General features: G+C 39.4%; 1 protein-coding gene across 4 annotated transcripts in view; it reads left to right on the forward strand.

The window, feature by feature from the left end:
• DNM2 (dynamin 2) overlaps nucleotides 1-19,391 on the forward strand; it is an 82,645-nt gene that overhangs the window by 35,884 nt on the left and 27,370 nt on the right. For 2 of the 4 annotated variants that reach the window (XM_063294515.1, XM_063294514.1), the window contains exons 8-13: nucleotides 335-470; nucleotides 3,146-3,213; nucleotides 6,698-6,836; nucleotides 7,980-8,066; nucleotides 9,650-9,720; nucleotides 16,648-16,699. In XM_063294515.1, the coding sequence (XP_063150585.1) occupies nucleotides 335-470; nucleotides 3,146-3,213; nucleotides 6,698-6,836; nucleotides 7,980-8,066; nucleotides 9,650-9,720; nucleotides 16,648-16,699 (553 nt within the window). Of the gene's footprint in view, nucleotides 1-334; nucleotides 471-3,145; nucleotides 3,214-4,316; nucleotides 4,456-6,697; nucleotides 6,837-7,979; nucleotides 8,067-9,649; nucleotides 9,721-16,647; nucleotides 16,700-19,391 lie in introns of all 4 variants that reach the window. The other 2 variants (XM_063294516.1, XM_063294513.1) reach the window with 1 other exon arrangement.

Genomic DNA, 19,391 nt, shown 5'->3' on the forward strand with positions numbered 1-19,391 from the left:
TTTCAGTAAATGTCATAGAAAGTTGGTTTTTGATAGTGCATTAAAAAATTAGAGTACTTTCCCATATTGAGATGAACCTAAGAATTACTCTTTGAGTGAGATGGGCGGTGACTAAATTTGAAATATAAATAAATAAACTTAGTCATCAGTAGGAAGTTTTGCCACTTGCTAGAGATACTTTTTTATCTTTCTGGCAAAAATTTTCATAGATGCCAACAGAAATTGATTTAATACCTAAAAGCATTCCTCTCTGAGCATTCTTAATTGCTTAGTGAGATTTCCATGACTCAGCAGGTCTTGAAAAACTGTCATGACCCCATTTATCTTTCTGCAGAATGGTCCAACAGTTTGCGGTTGATTTTGAGAAGAGAATTGAAGGGTCTGGAGACCAGGTGGATACACTAGAACTCTCAGGTGGAGCCCGAATAAATCGCATTTTTCATGAGAGGTTCCCCTTTGAGTTGGTCAAGGTAAAAGTGCTAAAAACTATACTCTTTAGAGGAGTGTGTATCTGATTTTCAAATACGTTGTTCACCAAGACTGAAGCTGTGGGTTTCATGCTGTATAGCTTTAGCTAACCTTGGTAACCAAGTCCATTTCAATGTTTGCCAGAGCTCAGATGAGTTTCTCAAAGTCAAATGTTTTAGAGTACTGCCGTATTTTCAAGCAGTAGTAAAAATTACTGCTCTGAGTTCTTTGTTCCCTGCTAAGAGAGACAGAAACATTATATCAGCTTTCCTTGGATAGGCCAACACTAGCGTTTGGTTTCCTGGCTATGTACAAGATCCGGTCAGGTAAGGAGGGATTAGTTGTGCATCATACTTCTTAAAAATAAGAGACACCACAATCTTTAGTTTTCTTCTCTCCTGGCTTTCCTGAGCACAGAAAGAAGAAATTCCAAAGAAATGCTTTGGAAACATCCTGGCAGTGAGAACGTAAACAATATGTACGTTTGTCTTTCTGTTAAAGTATGAGAATGATGAAGAGGCATTTGTTTATATTAAGAGGTACATGAGTGGAAAGTATATACTCTCAGAAATACATTGTGTGTTAGGAAATTCAGATCCATTTAGCCAGTCTGTTATATATCTTACAGAAGGTTCTTTTTATATTGCTTTAAATAAGTATTATGAAAGGGATTTCTTGGATATGTCTAATTTTGGCTGATTAGTTAAGAATTTTCAGTTTTCATGTATCTGTATTACCAGAATCTGAAGACTTCTGGCAGTTTACAACAATAAAAATATAAAAAATACAGTTACAAACCCAGCTGGCTTTCATGCCTAAGGCAAGACTAGAACTCACAGTCACCTGGTTTCTAGCCTGGTGCCTTTGTTGGCAGATTGCTTGGAAAGCCTTTGGCCCAGGAGAGATCAGAAAAGTCACACACCAGGCATTTCTGTAAAAATAATTTTATTTACAAACATATTTACAGGCTCTCAGTGAGAGCTGCTTAACTCTCTACATGCCTACACAGAAGGGAAACTGAAACTAAAACAAGTCCAGGCAAGTTCTTTCCCCCAGGTGCAAAAATTAACATTCGAAAAGGGGACAGTTGAATTCAACCTCTTCACCCAGCCAAAATGATTAGTTACCATAGTAACCTTAATCTGTAGTAGAAAACATTAACAGCCTTAACCACTAGACCAAACTGGCTGTCTTTTTACTGCATGCTTTCCTTCCTGATAAAAATTTTATCAGTCATTCACGTAGTGAAGACTTTTGGTAGGCAATTGTAAGAAATTTTGCAAACTTCAGTAGCTTTTTCTAAAAATAGCACATATATGTATACATATAGTGTTTAAAAACATAGAATTAATACAGTGGCAATGCCAGACTAAGCTGTTCATCAAGAGCAGGAGTCGGCAAACTTTTTGTATAACCTTGCATCCTCCTCTGCATCCATGGGTGTGCCTGGCAGGTCTGCAAGCCATCAGATGGCACCAGCCTGCCAGCAAGGAGGCCCCTGATAGGCATGCCACAGCCTAGGACGTTCAGCCCCGCCCCTTGCCCCAGGAGGTTGGCTGGGGCATGGCGATCTGCCGCCCACCCATCTGTCCGTTCTTACGATTCTCATGAGCTGTACAAAAACAGATGGTGGGCCAGATTTGGCTCATAGGCTGTAATTTGTTGAGTGGAAATAGCAATAGTGCCCTTGCAAATTTTGGAGAGCTACAACTGCGCTAAATTATTTAATCTATATTTTATGTGTATTGGATCTAGCTATCACATTAGACTAGCTCTTGCTGAAATACGATTATGTTGGCTGTCACTAGTGTTAGTTATTAAATAGCTCAGTACTAACATAGCTAAAAGACTACTTTCCCATTTGAATCTTTTTACCCAGGTATTTTATTCTGGGAATCTTCTGTATGAAATGTCATATCGTTGGAACTTAAGCAGAGCTTCATCAATAAAATAATTCTTTGTTTAGATTATGTCCACCTGTCAAACTACATTCAAATTTTTAGGCAATTATTTGGGCTGTTACTGTTGCTTTCCTCCCTTAACTTACTAGCTTTTTATTGTGCTTACTTTTTCACTTTATTGATTTAGATATATTATTATGCTTACTGCATCTTTGGCAGATGAATAATTCATAAATCTTATTCTAGAATACTGCGGCTCATTTTCCTAACTGGATGCTAAGCTTTCTATTTGAGGATATATTTCTCCACACACCGGAAAAAAATGCTTATATTGGCTGATAGCGTTTACTTTTCTCAGTGGAAGGAGTTTATCCTGAACTTTTAAGTAGGTTTGAAATCTGGAGACTAATTATTAGTAAACAGCAGCATTGTTGCTACAACTTTAGCATTGACCAAAGGGTAGGGCATATAGGTGCTAGAGTATACAATGAAATTCAGTGGCCCTCCTCCTCCTAGATGGAGACAGAATTTGTCCCTGGGATTGGATGAGAGGAGCGATCTGTTTCAGGATGCTCTTCTTCCACTGATGATAGTGCGTATGGGTAAGTACCCTGCTCTTGCTTACTATATCCTCAGATCTTGGATCTTGACATAGGTTCACACTATAAAGTGGCTGGCAATCATGACTTCACAAAAATGCAGATATTTTTGGAAAAGGTTTAGACATGGAAGAAAAAGAGAAGTCTTTTGGTTATATATTAGTGATTTTCTTTTAGATGGAGTTTGATGAGAAAGATTTGCGACGGGAAATCAGCTATGCGATCAAAAACATCCATGGTATAAGGCAAGTATTCAGACTGGATTGAATTTACATGGCATAAAAATATATATCATGATAGTTATCAGCGGCATCCAAGGCAGTTGACAGTTTGGGAAGCCCTTGCTACTGAGAATGCTTCCTATTCTTTTGAAATTAAAAAGAAAAATGTTGATGAGATGTTGCAGGGAAACATAATGATTATCTTACCAGCGTGACTGGAGATTCACAAACCTAAATGACAGACGCCTTCCTGTTATTGAATGAATTTCAGCCAGAGGGGAGGGTGAAAAAAGCTTAGGGTAGGTTGTAAATCTACTGAGAAATTTTTGATTTCTGCTACCCAGGAGGGCAAGGGGAATGGCCCAGCACTTATGATGGTTCCCTCCCCTCTAGCAATTCTTTATTTTGTTTACGCTGCAAATGAAGATGTAGTTGAGAGAGACTCATTTTGATTTTGAGATAACATTGGTTTGTATTTGTGAACTGCTACTCTGGAATGATTTTTTAAAAACAATAAGCCAAAGTTGGGATGTATAGGCTAGGAGACTCTCCTGTCATTTTGCAAGAAAGAGAAGTTACTATTTCCTGTTATTCCTAGCTACTTTGGGGGCAGCAGCAAGCAAAATTCTTTGCCTCCAGAACAATCATTTTTTTCCTGACCCAGCAAAGTATCTGTTGTGATCTATTTTGTGGCTAGCTGCTTTTCATACTTCCCCATTCTAATCCTCAGATAACTAGTTAGTGCAGGAATTTTTTTCTCCTAAAATCCATAATGTTGGTGTTTCTTTTGCTATATACAAAGATATTAGAAAAGCATTATGAACGAGCATACCACACAATTCAGTTTGCAAAATGTCTTTAACAAAGATGAGTATTCTTCTTTTTATCTCTCTCCATAATAGTCTTCATTTTCTGAAGTCCTTGTTCCATCCCTAAGACTCTATTATTTAACTAACATCACTAGCAAAAGGAAGGGGCTTGTTGCAGTGGAAGAACTATCTGTTATGGGAGGGAATTGTGTACTAGATTGTTGCCCATCTTTAAACCTGTTCTCCCCCCTCTCCCCTTTTGTTTTTTCTTCTCTGCTGTTTCTGTGCTCTCCTATCCTCCTCCCTGTGCTAATATAGGACGGGGCTGTTCACACCCGACTTAGCATTTGAAGCCATTGTGAAAAAGCAGGTGGTGAAGCTGAAAGAGCCTTGTTTGAAGTGTGTCGACTTGGTTATTCAGGAGTTAATCAATACAGTTAGACAGTGTACCAGTAAGGTATTGAACTAGTTAGAGGCATTGTAGCTCTTACTTGACTGGGTTGGGAAAACCGAAAACTGTACTATTCTATTTTTCCCAACTTGCCTAACACAACCTCCAGGAATTGCTGCAAATGTCTTCTAAAATCCTGATTGGCTAATGTTGAGATTGTCTTGTTTCCTATATTTCTACAAAATGCTTAAATATGGCATTATGTGGTCTAGACAACGATCTTGGTATCACATTTCAGTTAGCAGAAGTGGTTTGTGCACTAGGCCTCTCCTGTTTTCATTCTCTGCTCTCAAACAGAAGCCTTTGTGAACTGTCTGGAGGTTGTTCAAACTAGCAAACAGATTTCTTCTTGGATCCTGGCCTTCTGTTAAGTGCATGGCTTCTTGATCTGCTATTTAAACCGCTCTCCCTAAAGTTTTTTCATAGCAACGTGGCCAATAACGCTAAAGTTGTTTTGGCAAGGTGACTTCAACTACATTGACTGAAATAATCTCCATTCTAAAAGCCTCCCTCAAATAGGCATTCCATTGTTCCAGTATAATTGGCTTCTCCATTTATTTAAAACCTGATTCGTCAAGAAACTGACTTCTCTCTGATTAAAATTTTTGGAATCAAAAGCAGGGTGTCCAAACCAAGATTTCAGGATCACATTGTCTGTTCACCTTCTTGGTGATATTTTTTATAATTAGCAAAGTAGTGAAGAACACTCTGTGAAGAGCGGTTTACATTGCTTGCCTCTTGCAGTGCTATATGTGATAGATTGAATCTGTTTCTGACAGAGGAATTGAGCTTTTGTTGATACAATGTGAAGAAGCCAGCACTTGCTCTCCAAGGTCCTTCAAGTCCACTTACTCAAATGCAGCAGGATCTCCTGTTATCTTTTACAGTAGTAGTTGACCAGTTGGCATGTACTGAGATAACAAAGGACTCATTACAGAAGTCCTTCCCCAGAAGTATAGTACAGGACATTTTAATCTGAGTGCGGAAGTAACTTGCTTATTATTGCATCTGAAAAGAGATACTGGCGAGGCGACAGGGGAAGAGATTGTAAGAATGATAAATAGGACTACATATAATAGCTATTGCAAACAAGGATTTGACTACTAATTCCATCTTTTGGTAGTGGCATTTCTTTCAGGCTAAATGGCCAAGAAAGCATTGTTGGACTTTGTTGTGGGCAAACCGTGGGCACTGAAATGCAGTTGAAGTGCTGATTTCTGAAAGAGGTCTCTTCCTTACTGATACACCCATCATGTATGTAAGGGCCTATACGTTGTACTGGAATCCTTCTTAATTCAAAACATTTCTTCTGCACATAGAAAACTAACTTGTTACACAGAAATATTTTCACTGACATGCTGGAGGAATATATGTCGATACGGAAGAGCAGTAAGTCATGTGAATAGTTCTCATGGTTCTCATGTCAGTCCAGACAAACCATATCTCAATTTCAAGCTCCAGTTATGGTGCTAATTATCTGTTGCAGAAGTGGAAAGTCAATATTTCTATTAATTAGAAGTGGCAACCATCACCAATGCCCTTCTTTTTCCCCCACCCTAGATGCCCTAGATGCCTGTTAGGTAAAAAGGCTTTCAGACAGTGGCAGCCAGCCACAAGTCTAACCTTGCGTATAAGGTGTTATTACTCTGTACACAGTCCTGTGCCTGAAGGAAGTTTGAGTCTAGTCTTTTGAGACTGAAAGCTGGTGCTAGCTCAGCCCTTCAGTGAGGTAGGACTTAAAAATCTGCTTCAGACATAGTCAGAAACCTTGAGGACTTTATGCTCTTTTCCAAGAGTTTGTAGCCCATGTGCCATAAGTTGGCTGTTTATGCTCTAAACCAACAGGCTAGCTATAGGCACAAGGAGAAGCAACCATAACTCCTTCCTTGCTGCTATAATAAGACAACTTTCATGGCTTTTGAGGGTAGCAAGTAAGAGGTGGACTTACATGCTTTTAGCCAAGGCCTCCTACCGATACATGGAATACTATACATGGATGAGCCAGTTAGATTATCCATCTGCTGCAGGATTTGAATCCTGTCTTGAGTCTGCTGAGGAGCATAACTCTCGAGAGATCCTAGGAGGGAATTTCTCATTTTGACAGTCCAAGAAGGATCTTCTTGAGGAGGTGCTGCTGCTTTTTCATTTTGCACAATACTAACCTTTTCAATCTCTTTTTCCCTCTCTGTCATTTTTCCCCTATTCTTCGGAATCTCTGCTTTGTGTTCATGCTTTCTGCATGGTGCAGGACGGGGCTCTTCACACCTGATATGGCTTTTGAAGCAATAGTGAAAAAACAGATTATAAAGCTCAAAGAGCCCAGTTTGAAGTGTGTTGATCTGGTGGTCTCAGAGCTGGCCATGGTCATTAAAAAGTGTTCAGAGAAGGTAATGGGTCTATACTCTTTTTTTCCACTTCCCTATCTCCCTAACTCTTGGTAACACCTGGAAAATGGCTTCTTGCAGTATCTCGCTAAAATAAAGCCTGAATGCATTCAATTGAGAAGCAATGGACACTACAGCAGGTTCCATTCTTCTGCCTGATTAATGGCTTAACCCTCTTCAGGAAACTTGACCCACATGACTCAGCTACCCATTTGACGCTTGGGATGTAAGATTGCCTTTCCTGTGGGTTCTTGCACTTAGATTGGCTACACAATAGGGTCCTGCAGTAATGCCATATCTTGGATCTTAGCAACTGTAGTTTTATTTGATTTGAAAAGGAACTAAAGGATAAGATAAGATAAACTTTTATTGTCATTTCACTATACAACAAAGTGTACATTAAAATGAAATTTTGTTGCAATTGGCTCAAGCAATAAAATAAGAATACTGTAATTATTACAATATGTAATATACATTCTTTACCCATTCCATTCCTCTAATCTTTATCCCTAATAAATATCAGTCCTACACCCAGCGTGTGTTCCCATGGAGTGAGAAGGGATTATTAAGAGTTCAGGAGTCTAATAGCCCAGGGGACAAAACTGTTGCCTAATCTGGCTGTTCTACATCGGATGCAGCGGAACCTTTTCCCAGAGGGCAACAAGGAGAACAAGCCATGATGGGGGTGGAAGGGAGCACTTCACATGACTTTCTTCGAGGTACTCCCTCTATATTAAACATGCATATCATGAAAGATACTCTGTAATGTATTTATAAGCATGCAGGCAATATATTATGAACAATTCTTTGTAATGAAAAAGAGAACAAGGAACTCTTATTTTCCCTGTGATACTAAGAAGCCAGTCTTCTGTGTGCTCCTTTCTTCTACTAAACCCCAGAAGGATCTTGGGCTATTTCCAGAAGATCATTGGAGGAGTATAAGGGATGCATTGTGCCAAAATAGATTAATACAATTAAAATGGATCTGTCCTAAATTGGTAAAAATAAATTTCTCTTAATTGGTAAATCAATCCCTCCCCAGTGATAAAACAGGGAGGCAGCCCAGCCCTTCCTTTTTCCATGTGCATCTGTGTGAATAGTGCTTAAGGCTGCAGAGATCTGATTATCTTATCCAACTGTCCTTAGCTTGGTTCCTATCCCAGGCTGCGAGAAGAGACAGAGAGAATTGTTACTACATACATCAGAGAACGTGAAGGAAAAACTAAGGACCAGGTGAGCAATCTGCTTCCTTGCCTGCCAGAGAACCTTTTGGACTGACCGAGAGTAGAAGGATCAGAATTGAAAAAGTGGTTCTTAATTACAACAAAATGAACTCTTCCTTGGCTTGACTTCTTTAGTATTTGTACTGATCTGAAAGTGCTGGGAGGCTAGTCCAGTGTTTCTCAATCTCAGCAACTTTGATGCGTGGACTTCAACTCCCCACCATGCTGAGGAACTGAGAAACACTGGACTAGGGTAATATAGTAGGATTTATAATACTTCTGTTTGAGGGCAGTGCAAATAGTACTGAACTCTCAGGTTTTGAAGCCACAACTTTAAAAAAATGATTGGTTGGACTAGACTAGCTCTCTGCATTTTCTCCTGTGGTCCTTTTATGAGCTGCAGTGGTATAGAAAAATGCAGGCTCAGACCAGCATCTTTTTAAAGTAAAGCAACTTTTTTCAGCAAGCAGATACAATGTTTGCAGGATGTATGACTGCTTGCCCTATTGGCAAGAACCAATGCTGCTCCTTCTGCATTGCTAGAGAGGGGCCAGGGAAGAGGGGCTGCAATTGCAAGTTATAGACAATGCATGAGCAGTAGAATATGTAGTCTGAGCAAAAGCTCTGCTGGCCATGGCTGCCAGCTGCTCTTCGAAGAGGAGTCTTGAGTCTAGGAGGACCCCCAGATTGTGCACCAATTCTGTGTGGGGTAGTATAACTGCATTCAGAACCAAAAGTGGAGAAACGCTGGGTCCAGGAGGCCCTAAAACCCACAACCACTCTGGCTTGTCAGGGTTGAGCTGTATCCTGTTCTTCTTCATCCAGATCCCCACAGCTTCCAGGCAATCACTCATGCCTTAGTCACCTCATGAATGGACTATTACAATGTGCTCTCCATGAGGCTGCCCCTGAAAGCCACTTAGAAGCTACAGCTGGTCCAGAATGTAGGAGCATGGGCAGTAATAGGCGTGCCCATGTGATTTCATTGCTCCACAAGCTGCATTAGTGCCAGCTGGCTTTTAGGTGCAATTCAAGGTGCTGGTTACTACTAATAAAGCCCTCCATGGCATATGGCCTGGTTGTTTGAGGGACCATCTATCTCTGATTGCCAGATCTTACAGGATGGGCAGAAACAATGTGGGTGCACTTCATGTGCCTTCAATTAAGCGATGTTATGTATTCGGGCCTTGGAGGCATGCCTTCTGTGTTACAGTGTCTGCCCTCTGGAATAATAATCTATCAGCCATATGTCCTCCACCATGTTAACATTGTGACAGGTACTGAAAAACTGGCTATTCTTCCAGACCTTGGGGCAGGGTGATGGGTGAATCCTGTAAGATTTTTATTCCTGTAAGGTCTGCTCAGTGTGTTTTTCTGTATGCATGTAGTCTGTTTATTTTATTGTTCTGGCTTTTATTCTGTTAAGTGCCCAATATCGACTGGAGTTGGGTGTTCTTTAAATTTATGTATGTATGTAAATAAATAAATCTACATAGATGATCTTCCCTGAATACAGAATGATAGACTAGATGGGGTAGTTTTTAAAACTATGTTGCCATAACACTGAGAAATTCTTGCCACTCTTTTTTTCAGATTCTCCTGTTGATTGACATAGAGCTGTCCTATATCAATACAAACCATGAAGACTTCATTGGATTTGCCAAGTGAGTGTTTGCTATCTAATAAAGATATAGAAAAGCATGTGGGCTACATAGTGTCTCTGTTCTTTACTAAAGAGCAGAGAGCATCATCTGTCTGAATATCTATTTTTCAGCTGGACTGAGTAGAAACTAAGAATGCTTGATTTTGTGTTGTACAGAAGCTTTGTGTGTTGACATTAGGACTGAGTTTAAGTGAAATTGATCAGAAAAAGCTTTATTACCCTTTGGTTTGGGTTCTAGTCTCTTCTGACATTTGAGGGCAATTTACCCAAATGTACACTTTTTAAAAAGTCCAGTAAAAATAGGAGTTAAAGTATTACAGTTTCACCATTTTACGGAATTTATTCAGATCTTAACTTTATTTTATTATTTAAGATTGTAAGCAGCACGCAAGAGGCCTTCCTGTCCGTATGTGCTACTTCCTCTGCAAGTAGGAGCTGCGAGGCCAGTAGGAACCCCAAGTTGTGAACCAATTCAGGGTGAGGGGACAGAGTCTCATCCAGAGCCAAATCTGGAATGTCCGGAACTGGGTGGCCTGAACCTGAACCTGAACCTGTTCCTTCCCATCCAGATTCAAATAACAGCTTCCAAACACCACACGAGTGCCTCAAGGACATCCTGACCCTGTATCTATAGATGACTTCCTGCACTGGCTTCATGCAGATATTAAATAGGTGTGAAGGAAGTGTCCACAAGAAAGGGCCATGAGACTCAACCTCTTCCCTGCTTCCTCTGTCTGGAACTGCTCCCTCCCCCCAATTTTCAAACAACATTTCAAAAAATATAGGTCTGAGTATCAAAAGCAGCCAAAATGCAACTTTAACACAGCTTTGGAAACCATGGCAATGTGCAAATGCAGTCATTTAGAATGTGTTTCCATATTTTGAGATGGATGGATTGTGATGATGTGCCTGATTAGCGTTAAGAACATCCTTAGTCAAGCCCTTGAGTAATGTTGAGATGGGTGAAAAAAGAATTGTTTATCAGTTCAGCATATAAAAAAAATCATTTTTTAAAAAAAATAAATTTTTTTTTTAGATTTTTTTATCCCGCCTTTATTATTTTTATAAATAACTCAAGGTAGTGAACATATCTAGTACTCCTCCTTCCTCCTATTTTTATAATAAATAAATATTTATGTTATCCTTTTAAGAGGCAAAACAAACAACAACAACAGACACCATAACTTCAGAGGGGTGATCAGTGTAAAATGGGTGTTGGAGTAAGGTGCTGGGGAGTTGAACAGTGTAGTTATGGTGTCAGCTGCTACTGCTTCTATGATTACATTTCTGAAGTCTGCTGTGAGCTTTGGAATTACGAATTCAAGAACAATAGTTGCCATATCTGAATGCGTGTGAAAAGGAAGCACTTTCCTCTCTATGGTTAAAATACTGATGGCTTGAAAGTGCAAGGGAGATTGCAACAGCTAATATAAGAGTACAGGTAGTCCTCATTTAGCAACCACAGTTGGGACTGGCAACTTGGTCATTAAGCCAAGCAGTTCCTAAGTGAAACCACATCTGTGCTTATGGTCTTACTTCAGCTTTCTTTTGTTTTACAAACCTGCAAAGGTTGTAAATGCAAGGATTGGTCGCGAAGTTATTTTTTCATTACTGTCGTAGCTGCAAACAGTTGCTATATAAGGCAGTTGCTAAACAAGGACTACCTGTACCTTATGGCTTGAAAAAGATATATTTTCTTTTTAAGTTATTATATATAGGTTATATATTTATTTTCTATATTTTCTATCAGAACCTGATAGAAAAAATTATAATCTTGAACAAGATTATAATTCTATCAGGTTCTGATTAAAAATTATAGCTTTTTTTAAAAAAAATAATCCTTTATCAGTTCTGATTATCAGGCTTTGGGAAAAAAATAATTGAGGGTAGGCATCTATCTGTTCAGAAAGATTAAAAGGGAATGAAGTGTCTGTTATTTCTTCAACTCTCCCTAATTCATTGTTACTCAAGAAGTGTACTAGCTCTGTAGCTAGGTTAATGGGGTTTTAGCAGAATACCTTTATATTAGTTACCCTGGATGTTTAATTTGCTTATCATGTGTTTCCTGGATGGCATCACTGGAAATTACCTTTGGTCCATCATAGTTTGGGTTCTCTTTTCCCTTTGATTTGAAAAATACTTTTTAAAAGCTTGATAGTCTCCTTAGATTTTTAATATCCTTTTGACAAGTTTGTTGCTTCTTTACTGGGTTCAATGTTGTGGCTCTTTGTGCAGACAGACTGCAAAAGGAAAGTATACTATTTCACTTTTGTGGCAGTCTGGTATATTCTCTGCGCATGTACACATATGCTCCAAGCAGCTGCATCAAACCGTTGACAAGGCACAGGGCTTAATCATGCCATACCATGTTTACATAGCCTTAATCATATTTATTATCTCCATTGTTTGCTGTGGGAATTTCTTAACCTTTTCTTATAATTAAACATCTTCCCCTCGATTCAGTTGTTCCTTACATTCCATGATAATAGCAGTTAGCTATTATAGGCCCACAAAGTAAAGAGGTAAGATACTCTTGAAATAGCCTGAGCTTTGTTCAGTTGGAACATATCTATTCAGAATGTTCTAATGAACTGTTTTGAGTGAACTGTACATTGAAGTTTGGAATTATTTTTTATCTTTGTGCGCACTTCTACTTCTGTGTTCAGTCTATTATTATTTACAACTGACCCAAGGCTTGCCTGCTGGTGTAGGACTGGCGGTTTCTTACTTCTTGAACATCTGCTCTATGTAACTTTGTCAATCTTTTCCTTTTCCTCCAACTCAGGCACTGTGCCTATAATTCCTCAGCACCTTGCTTGTATTGTGTGCATATACTGTACTCCCATAGCCTCTGAACTCAAGATAGGCGGCTGTAGTGCCAGCTGCAAAAGGCTGGAGTGTTCCTGTAACTTCTTTCATATGCTGTTACGTACCTGTGGCGAGTTTAGGTTCTTTAACAAAATCTACGTTCACTTTTTTGCAAGCTTATGAAATATGTTAATATAGTGCTTTTTTTCTCTGTATTAAAATACCAAGCAGTCTTTTGGCACAGGAGTCTGAAAGTTGTTTTTGGTAAAGGCAAAAGCTGCTACTTCTTAAATCAATGACTTCCATTAAAGAAGTCCCTGAATCCTTTTGATTTGTTTTCTTTTTATACTGTGATGTGACCCCAAGGACCTTTATAAGGTGGCTTACGGTTACTGCAAATAAAATATTTGCCATTAATGTGTCAAATGACCTGAGAGCGAGTTTCCTTCTATCATGTGTGCATTCATATCTCTTCTTTCCCACTTAATACAGAATGCCTTCTTTTCTTTAATCTGACTTGGTTTTTCTTTGAATTGTCTCACTTTTGCTTCTGGATGTCTTTGAAACTCTCCAAAACTTCCCAGCTGTTACACTGAGCAGCACATGGTGGCTGGGTGCGTATCTGCTTGCGAGAGTTTTTCCCTATTGTGGCAAGAATCCAAAGCGTCTAACCCCTTGGAACACTTGCTGAAAGTGTCTTGCAACTGGAATGAAGATTGGAATTGAACAGTAGAAATTACTTCTTAAAAGTCTTCACTCCAAAAACAAGCACTCCTAATTATCTGTCAAGTATAATGTGTCTAACATTGCAAGGATCCTTTCTTTGAAGGTCTTGTTTGTGCTGCAGATAAGAAAAGATAAAAATAGCATGGATTTTTTCTGATCAGCTGGAGCAATTCCTTCCCTCGCTTACATTCGTATATTTCAGTACAAATGAGAGAACTTTTCTCCTGCCAATGCTGAGAGGGACACAAAACTAGCTTTCATTTCCCAAATTCTGGGTTATTGAACTTTCCTGTTGCCAAGCATGTAAATGTTGCCTTCAAACTACTCTAACAGAGAGGAAGCAGGACCTTTACTTTCTGAATGGCTGCTTGCCTTTCTCTCTCAATAACTTACTTACCTTTTATTTCTCATTTGTGGAAACCTCTGGTACTGTGAACAAAAAGCCAGGTTTAAATTTAAAATGCAAACTGAGCTTGTTTATGCAAGGTAAACAAAACTGTGAGACGTGTCCATGATTACTCATTGAATGCTGGGCTTAAAACTCTATGCAGCATAGAAGAGGGAAATGCTTCGACTGTCTGCAGTATTATACGGCAGGTTAATAGGACACTCAGTAATCTGAAATGAGTGAGTTACATCCACCCAAGAAGATGGTGCCCCACAGTTGCTGTTCTTAGCTGTGAAAGATGGGAATCAGAAATTAGAATTAGTGTTGTAAATTATCTTCCTAATTTGAAGTTCTGTGGAATATCAAAACTTAGTGGCTGGGTATGTATATCACTCTGATCTGTGGTTTGTTCAAGCATGGTTTGTTAAATAGAATACAATTAATTATGTCACTGAGCATAAACCACCCCCAAATGGTATTATGTTTTAACATGATGTATAAAACCCACTAGTATGTTCAAAACCACAGTGAAGTGACAGCAACTGGCATATGCAAGAATTAACAGTGATATCTATGTCTTGGGAAGAGTATGATTTCCCTTTAGGGGACAGAATACATACAAGGAGGAATACCTATATATGAAGGTATTCTTTTTCCCTTGATAGCCCATTCAGTTCAGCTTCTCTGGAAATCATACATCAATGCAATAGGCTCAGAATTGAAGATCTACATTTATTTCAGAGCAGCCAATTATGAATGCGTGGGCCTTGAACTTAGCTGCACCTATGTGGACAAAATAATTCAGCATGTTATTTGAAAACTTGATTTATTGATTTATTTGATATTTGAAAGTTTAACACATTCATGCAAATGTTCTCTTGGAGAGTTTAGTTTAGAGCAGGAATTCTCACGCTGTGTGTCAGGACTCCCCCCAAGGGACGGGGCAGGTCACAATTTTTTTAAGGGTGATCAGACATGCAGGCGAAGCAGGAGCAGTGCCAAAGCTGGCTCTGGGCTTGGCTTCCAGCTCTGTCTGTGCAAATGTGCAATGGGTATCTCAGAGTTTGAGAACTTCTGGTGATATATACAGATTAAAATGTATTTATTGAAAATAGGTGGTATATTTATGTTTTGCCCAGTCCCAGTGAAACAATTTTATTTCTGGAGTGGGGGGGGGGTGTTACACAAGTTCATTGGTCATATTAGAAAACTTGTAATATTGTACAATTTGAGGAAACCCTTGATTAAAGTTTCCTTTCATTTACAACTCACATGTCAGTACATGGCACGATAGAGAGATCAGCAAGGTTTTCCGGTGGCATGCATCAGTGCATAATGTTGCAGGCACCGAAAGAAAAATACTGTAACAACAACAACAAAGATCAGAATCTTATATGAGGATAGCAAATCTCCAAATATCTCTATATTATAAAATGCTAACCATATTTAATTTTACAAAATTAAATTTAATTGTATATTAATTAAATTTAAGGTGAAATGTAATGTGAATGAGCATTATGTTTCTGTGTCTAAGCAGAGCAGAATGTACCAGAATGTGACTTTGGAGGACAGCTCAAAAAAACAAGGGCTTCCTATGAACTGTATCCCTTATAAACTGAGGCCAGTGTTTTTAGAATTGGGAGCAGAGCCATGTTCAGAGGTCTTTATATATGTATTTATTTAATCACATTTGTATAGCCACCCATCTCACATAGTGACTGGGCAGCATACATAGTAATAGTCAAGAATGTATAAAAACCATTAAAACAACCAATTTAAATTAAAATAAAAACAAATAAAAACAAAATGGCAGGAAAGCATACAGAGGGTGCATGCCATTAACTAACAGGCTCCACTCTATCATGCGATCCCCAGGCTAGTTGACAAAGCCATGTTTTAAGGGCCTTCCGGAAGGCCAACTGTAACGGTGCGTGGGAAAGACCTTGGGAGACAGGGCCAAGAGACGCTGCCTAGGAGATGGTCAGATAAGAGGCAGCACAGCCCACAGCTGAGTAGTGGACAGGCCAAGGGGCTCAGAAGGGACCCTCCCTAATTTCTTGGGCTGTAAAGGAGATGGGGGAGGGGGAGGAGAATTGTACTTCCGGACTTGCGAGATTGTTGTCAGCCTTGCTAGGTAGATAAAGCTGTTTTGCACCAGCTGAAGCTTCCGGGTGCTCTTCAAGGGCAGCCCCACGTAGGGTACGTTAACAGTAGTCTGTCTGGGGGGTGACTAGGGCATGAGTGACCGAGCGTAGAATCTTCTTTCTTATGGTCAGAGCTAACCCTTCGCAATACAACCGGTTTAAAGTGTTAGTGCTGGCATATCTTGTTGGAATTAAGACTGAAATCAGACAAATTAAAAAACAACTGGATTACCACCACCAACAAAACTTTTTAAAATGTACATCTGCTTTTTCATCTCTGGTATGCTTAAGGCAGTACTTTTTGTAATACAGAAAATAATGATGCAAAATAATACAAAACAAAAATCAGTTTTAAAAGACACCTAAAGTCATCAGTCCAGCGTACTAGTCCTGCTGTACTCGTCATCTCCTTGTCATCCAAACAGAGGGGTTTTCTGTTTATCCACTGAAAAATAAGTGCTCCAAAAGAGATTCAGTTTGGAAGTAGGCTAAGCACCTCTCATTTCTTTCCGAAAGCCAGTTTTTCACCTGCTTTTGCAGCAAGCAGGCAGTTATGGGCGTGAGGCTTAGTTTTTTCCTTACTAATTTAGACTTGAAGTGGAATATTTCAGAACCGCTCTGGCTGGGTAGTGTTCTGGTACTGGCAGAATCTGTTGTGTGGCTTATATCAGCTTAAACATGGGTGACGTTTTTCTTCAAGCACTGGCGCTTTCTCATTTGCATGTTTGTCGACTTCCCTTGAGTTGAACAGGGACGATTGTATTGTTGGCTTAGAGCATTGCTAACATCTAAGCTGGGGGATGGGGAATGACATGGAATATACATGTTTAGTGAAAAAGTATTTTTGTGTCTTTTCTTTCAGTGCACAGCAAAGGAACACCCAAGCAAATAAGAAGAGAGCAATTCCAAATCAGGTACTGATTCATTTCTCCTCCTTTCAGCAGATTGTGACTTAGTGACTGCACACACAGTCCAGTCTGATGGCCGTGTTATGCGTAGTTGCAGAAAGCTGGACAGGCTTGTGAGCATGGCACTGTGTAATGTGGGAGGTAATGCTCTTTCCTCATGTCATCTGAAAATAGGAAATGACATGGAAGTGCATCCAAATGACAGAAAGTACTGTAACGTATGATTTAGACTGAAACTGCTTCTGCAAATTGCATTTCCAGTTCCCTTGAGAAACGATCAGAAAACAGTGCTAATTATAAAGGAAATAATTGGGGAAAATAAATAGTGCAACCATCACAGAGAATTTGTCAGTCTCGAGAGACTTCCCATTTTTGATAGCCAGGAATTAGGCACAAGACTGGCAATTTAATTTGTTGCAGGATGGTTAGTCTATATACAATATACCAACTTATGTTGATTCTTGTTTGGAAAGACTGTAATGAAACATTAACACTGTACAATTATAATTAATAGCATGTAACTTTTTTTTCTTTTACTGTTTTTTCTACTTTTCCTTTTTTCCCCCTACCATTTTTATGCTTCTGCTTCCCTTCTCCCCTTCTACTCAATTTATTTGATTTTTTTCACTGTTTTGTCCCCTCATTCTGCTTTTCCTTATTTTACCTGCACAACTAATTTTGCCAACCTCTAAAGGGTGAGATATTGGTAAGTACCTGTATAATGTGCTAGTGACTGATACTTAAAACTTGGTGATGGAGGTTTTCTTTCGTAACAAAAGTAAAACTCCCAAAATAGGCCACCTCACTGCTGCAAACAATGTGCACTTAATTGTACAGAAAAGCAAGTGTCTCCAAAGGGTGTTCCAGGAGATCCAGACATGGGAACTGTAGCCTTAAGCCTAGCTCCTAGTGCTAAATTTGTGGGGTTCTCAATCTGGCAATGGATGTGGCTTTTGATAGACTTTTTCTATATGATGCCTGAGGTCATTTAACTCAGCTGAAAATAGAGTAGGGAAGTATACTTCTGGAAAAATCCCTCTTTCTGCCTGGTTTCAGTCTTTACCTCCTTCTGTTGTATGCTGTTGGTGTGATGGAATATCCACACATATGCTGGCCACTTCATCTGTGCTTCACCAGAGAAGGCGTCAAGTCTCAGTTCCTGAATGTCCCTGACATTCACTGGAACTTAAGGTGGGAGCAAAAAGTGAAACATAGTTCAGAGTGGAAACCGAGTGTGCCAGTGAATCTTGACTGGCACTTGCAGTGTTACAAACCTCTGTCAGATGGGCATTTTCTTTTGACATTCCTAGTTGCTACTTACATTTTCCTTCTTGAAAATACCTCTGAATCCTTGTTGTAATACATCGCCTAGACTGATTCAGCTGCTCTTTGAAGTCTTAACTTCAGGCAAACAGAGGGAATGGCTTAAGGAGTTGTGCAAGTGGATGAAGAAAATAACAAGTAACTCTGTGTGGTATGGTCCTTAAGGCTTAAGCTGATGAACTCTGTTGGTAGGATCATCTGGCTGATATTTGGGAAATGCACTGCATGAGACTTTTCTGTAAAAAGAGATCTGATAGTCTCAGTCTTCTATTCACAAGGCACTTGAATATTCTTTACACTTGCTTGGCTTACCATTTGAAGAAAAAGCTATGGTCTAGGTGGGTCTTCTGGTCAGAAGTATTGTTTCTGTATCCCCTGCTTCTGGAGTAATGACATTTCAGGTGAAATTAATGCATGTGGTTTGCTTACAGTGAAGATGGGCTCACAGGCATGCAGCAAATGCTATTCAGGAATGATGTCCCCTTTAGATCTAAAATTGGCTACTCAACTTTAATTGGTTAGCTTAGATATTTCATGAAGCATTACATCTACAGTGGTGCTTAAAAGTTTGTGAACCCTTTTGAATTGTCAATATTTCTGCATAAATATGACCTAGAGTGTGTTCTTCACACAAGTCCTAAAACTAGATAAAGAGAACCCAATTAAATAAATTAGTCGAAAACATTATACGTGTTTGTTTATTCATTGAAGAAAGTGATCCAAAGCTACATACTTGCATGTGGCAAAAATATGTAAACCTTTGCTTTCAGTAACTGGTGTGTTCCTCTTGGGCAGCAATAACTGCAACTAAATGTTTCCAATAACTTTTAACTAGTCCCGCATGTCAGATTGGAGGAATTTTAGCCATTCCTCCTTACAGAAAAGCTTCAACTCAGGGATGTTAGTGGGCTTCCTTGGATGAACTGCCTGCTCCTTCCACAACATTTCTATAGAATTAAGGTTAGGACTTTGGCTTGGCCATTCCAAAACGTAACTTTTTTCTGCTTTAACTATTCTTTGGTCACATGGCTTGTATGTATTTGGGTTGCTGTCCTGCTGCATGACCCACTATCTTGAGTTTCAGTTCATGGACAGTTACCCTGACATTTTCCTGTAGAATTTGCTGGTACAATTAGGATTTATAGTTCCATCAATGATGGCAAGCCATCCTGGTCCAGAAGCAGCAAAGCAGGCCCACACCATGATACTGCCACCACCATGTTTCACAGATGGGATAAGGTTCTTACGCTGGAGTGCAGTGCTTGCCTTTCGCCAAAGAGAATGCTTTTCATTTAAGCCCCAAAATTCTCTTTCGGTCTCATCCGTCCACAGAACATTCTTCCAGTAGCCTTCTGGCTTATCCATGTGGTCTTTC

Source organism: Candoia aspera, chromosome 2 (assembly GCF_035149785.1).
Source record: "Candoia aspera isolate rCanAsp1 chromosome 2, rCanAsp1.hap2, whole genome shotgun sequence".
NCBI classification, from domain to species: Eukaryota; Metazoa; Chordata; class Lepidosauria; order Squamata; family Boidae; genus Candoia; species Candoia aspera.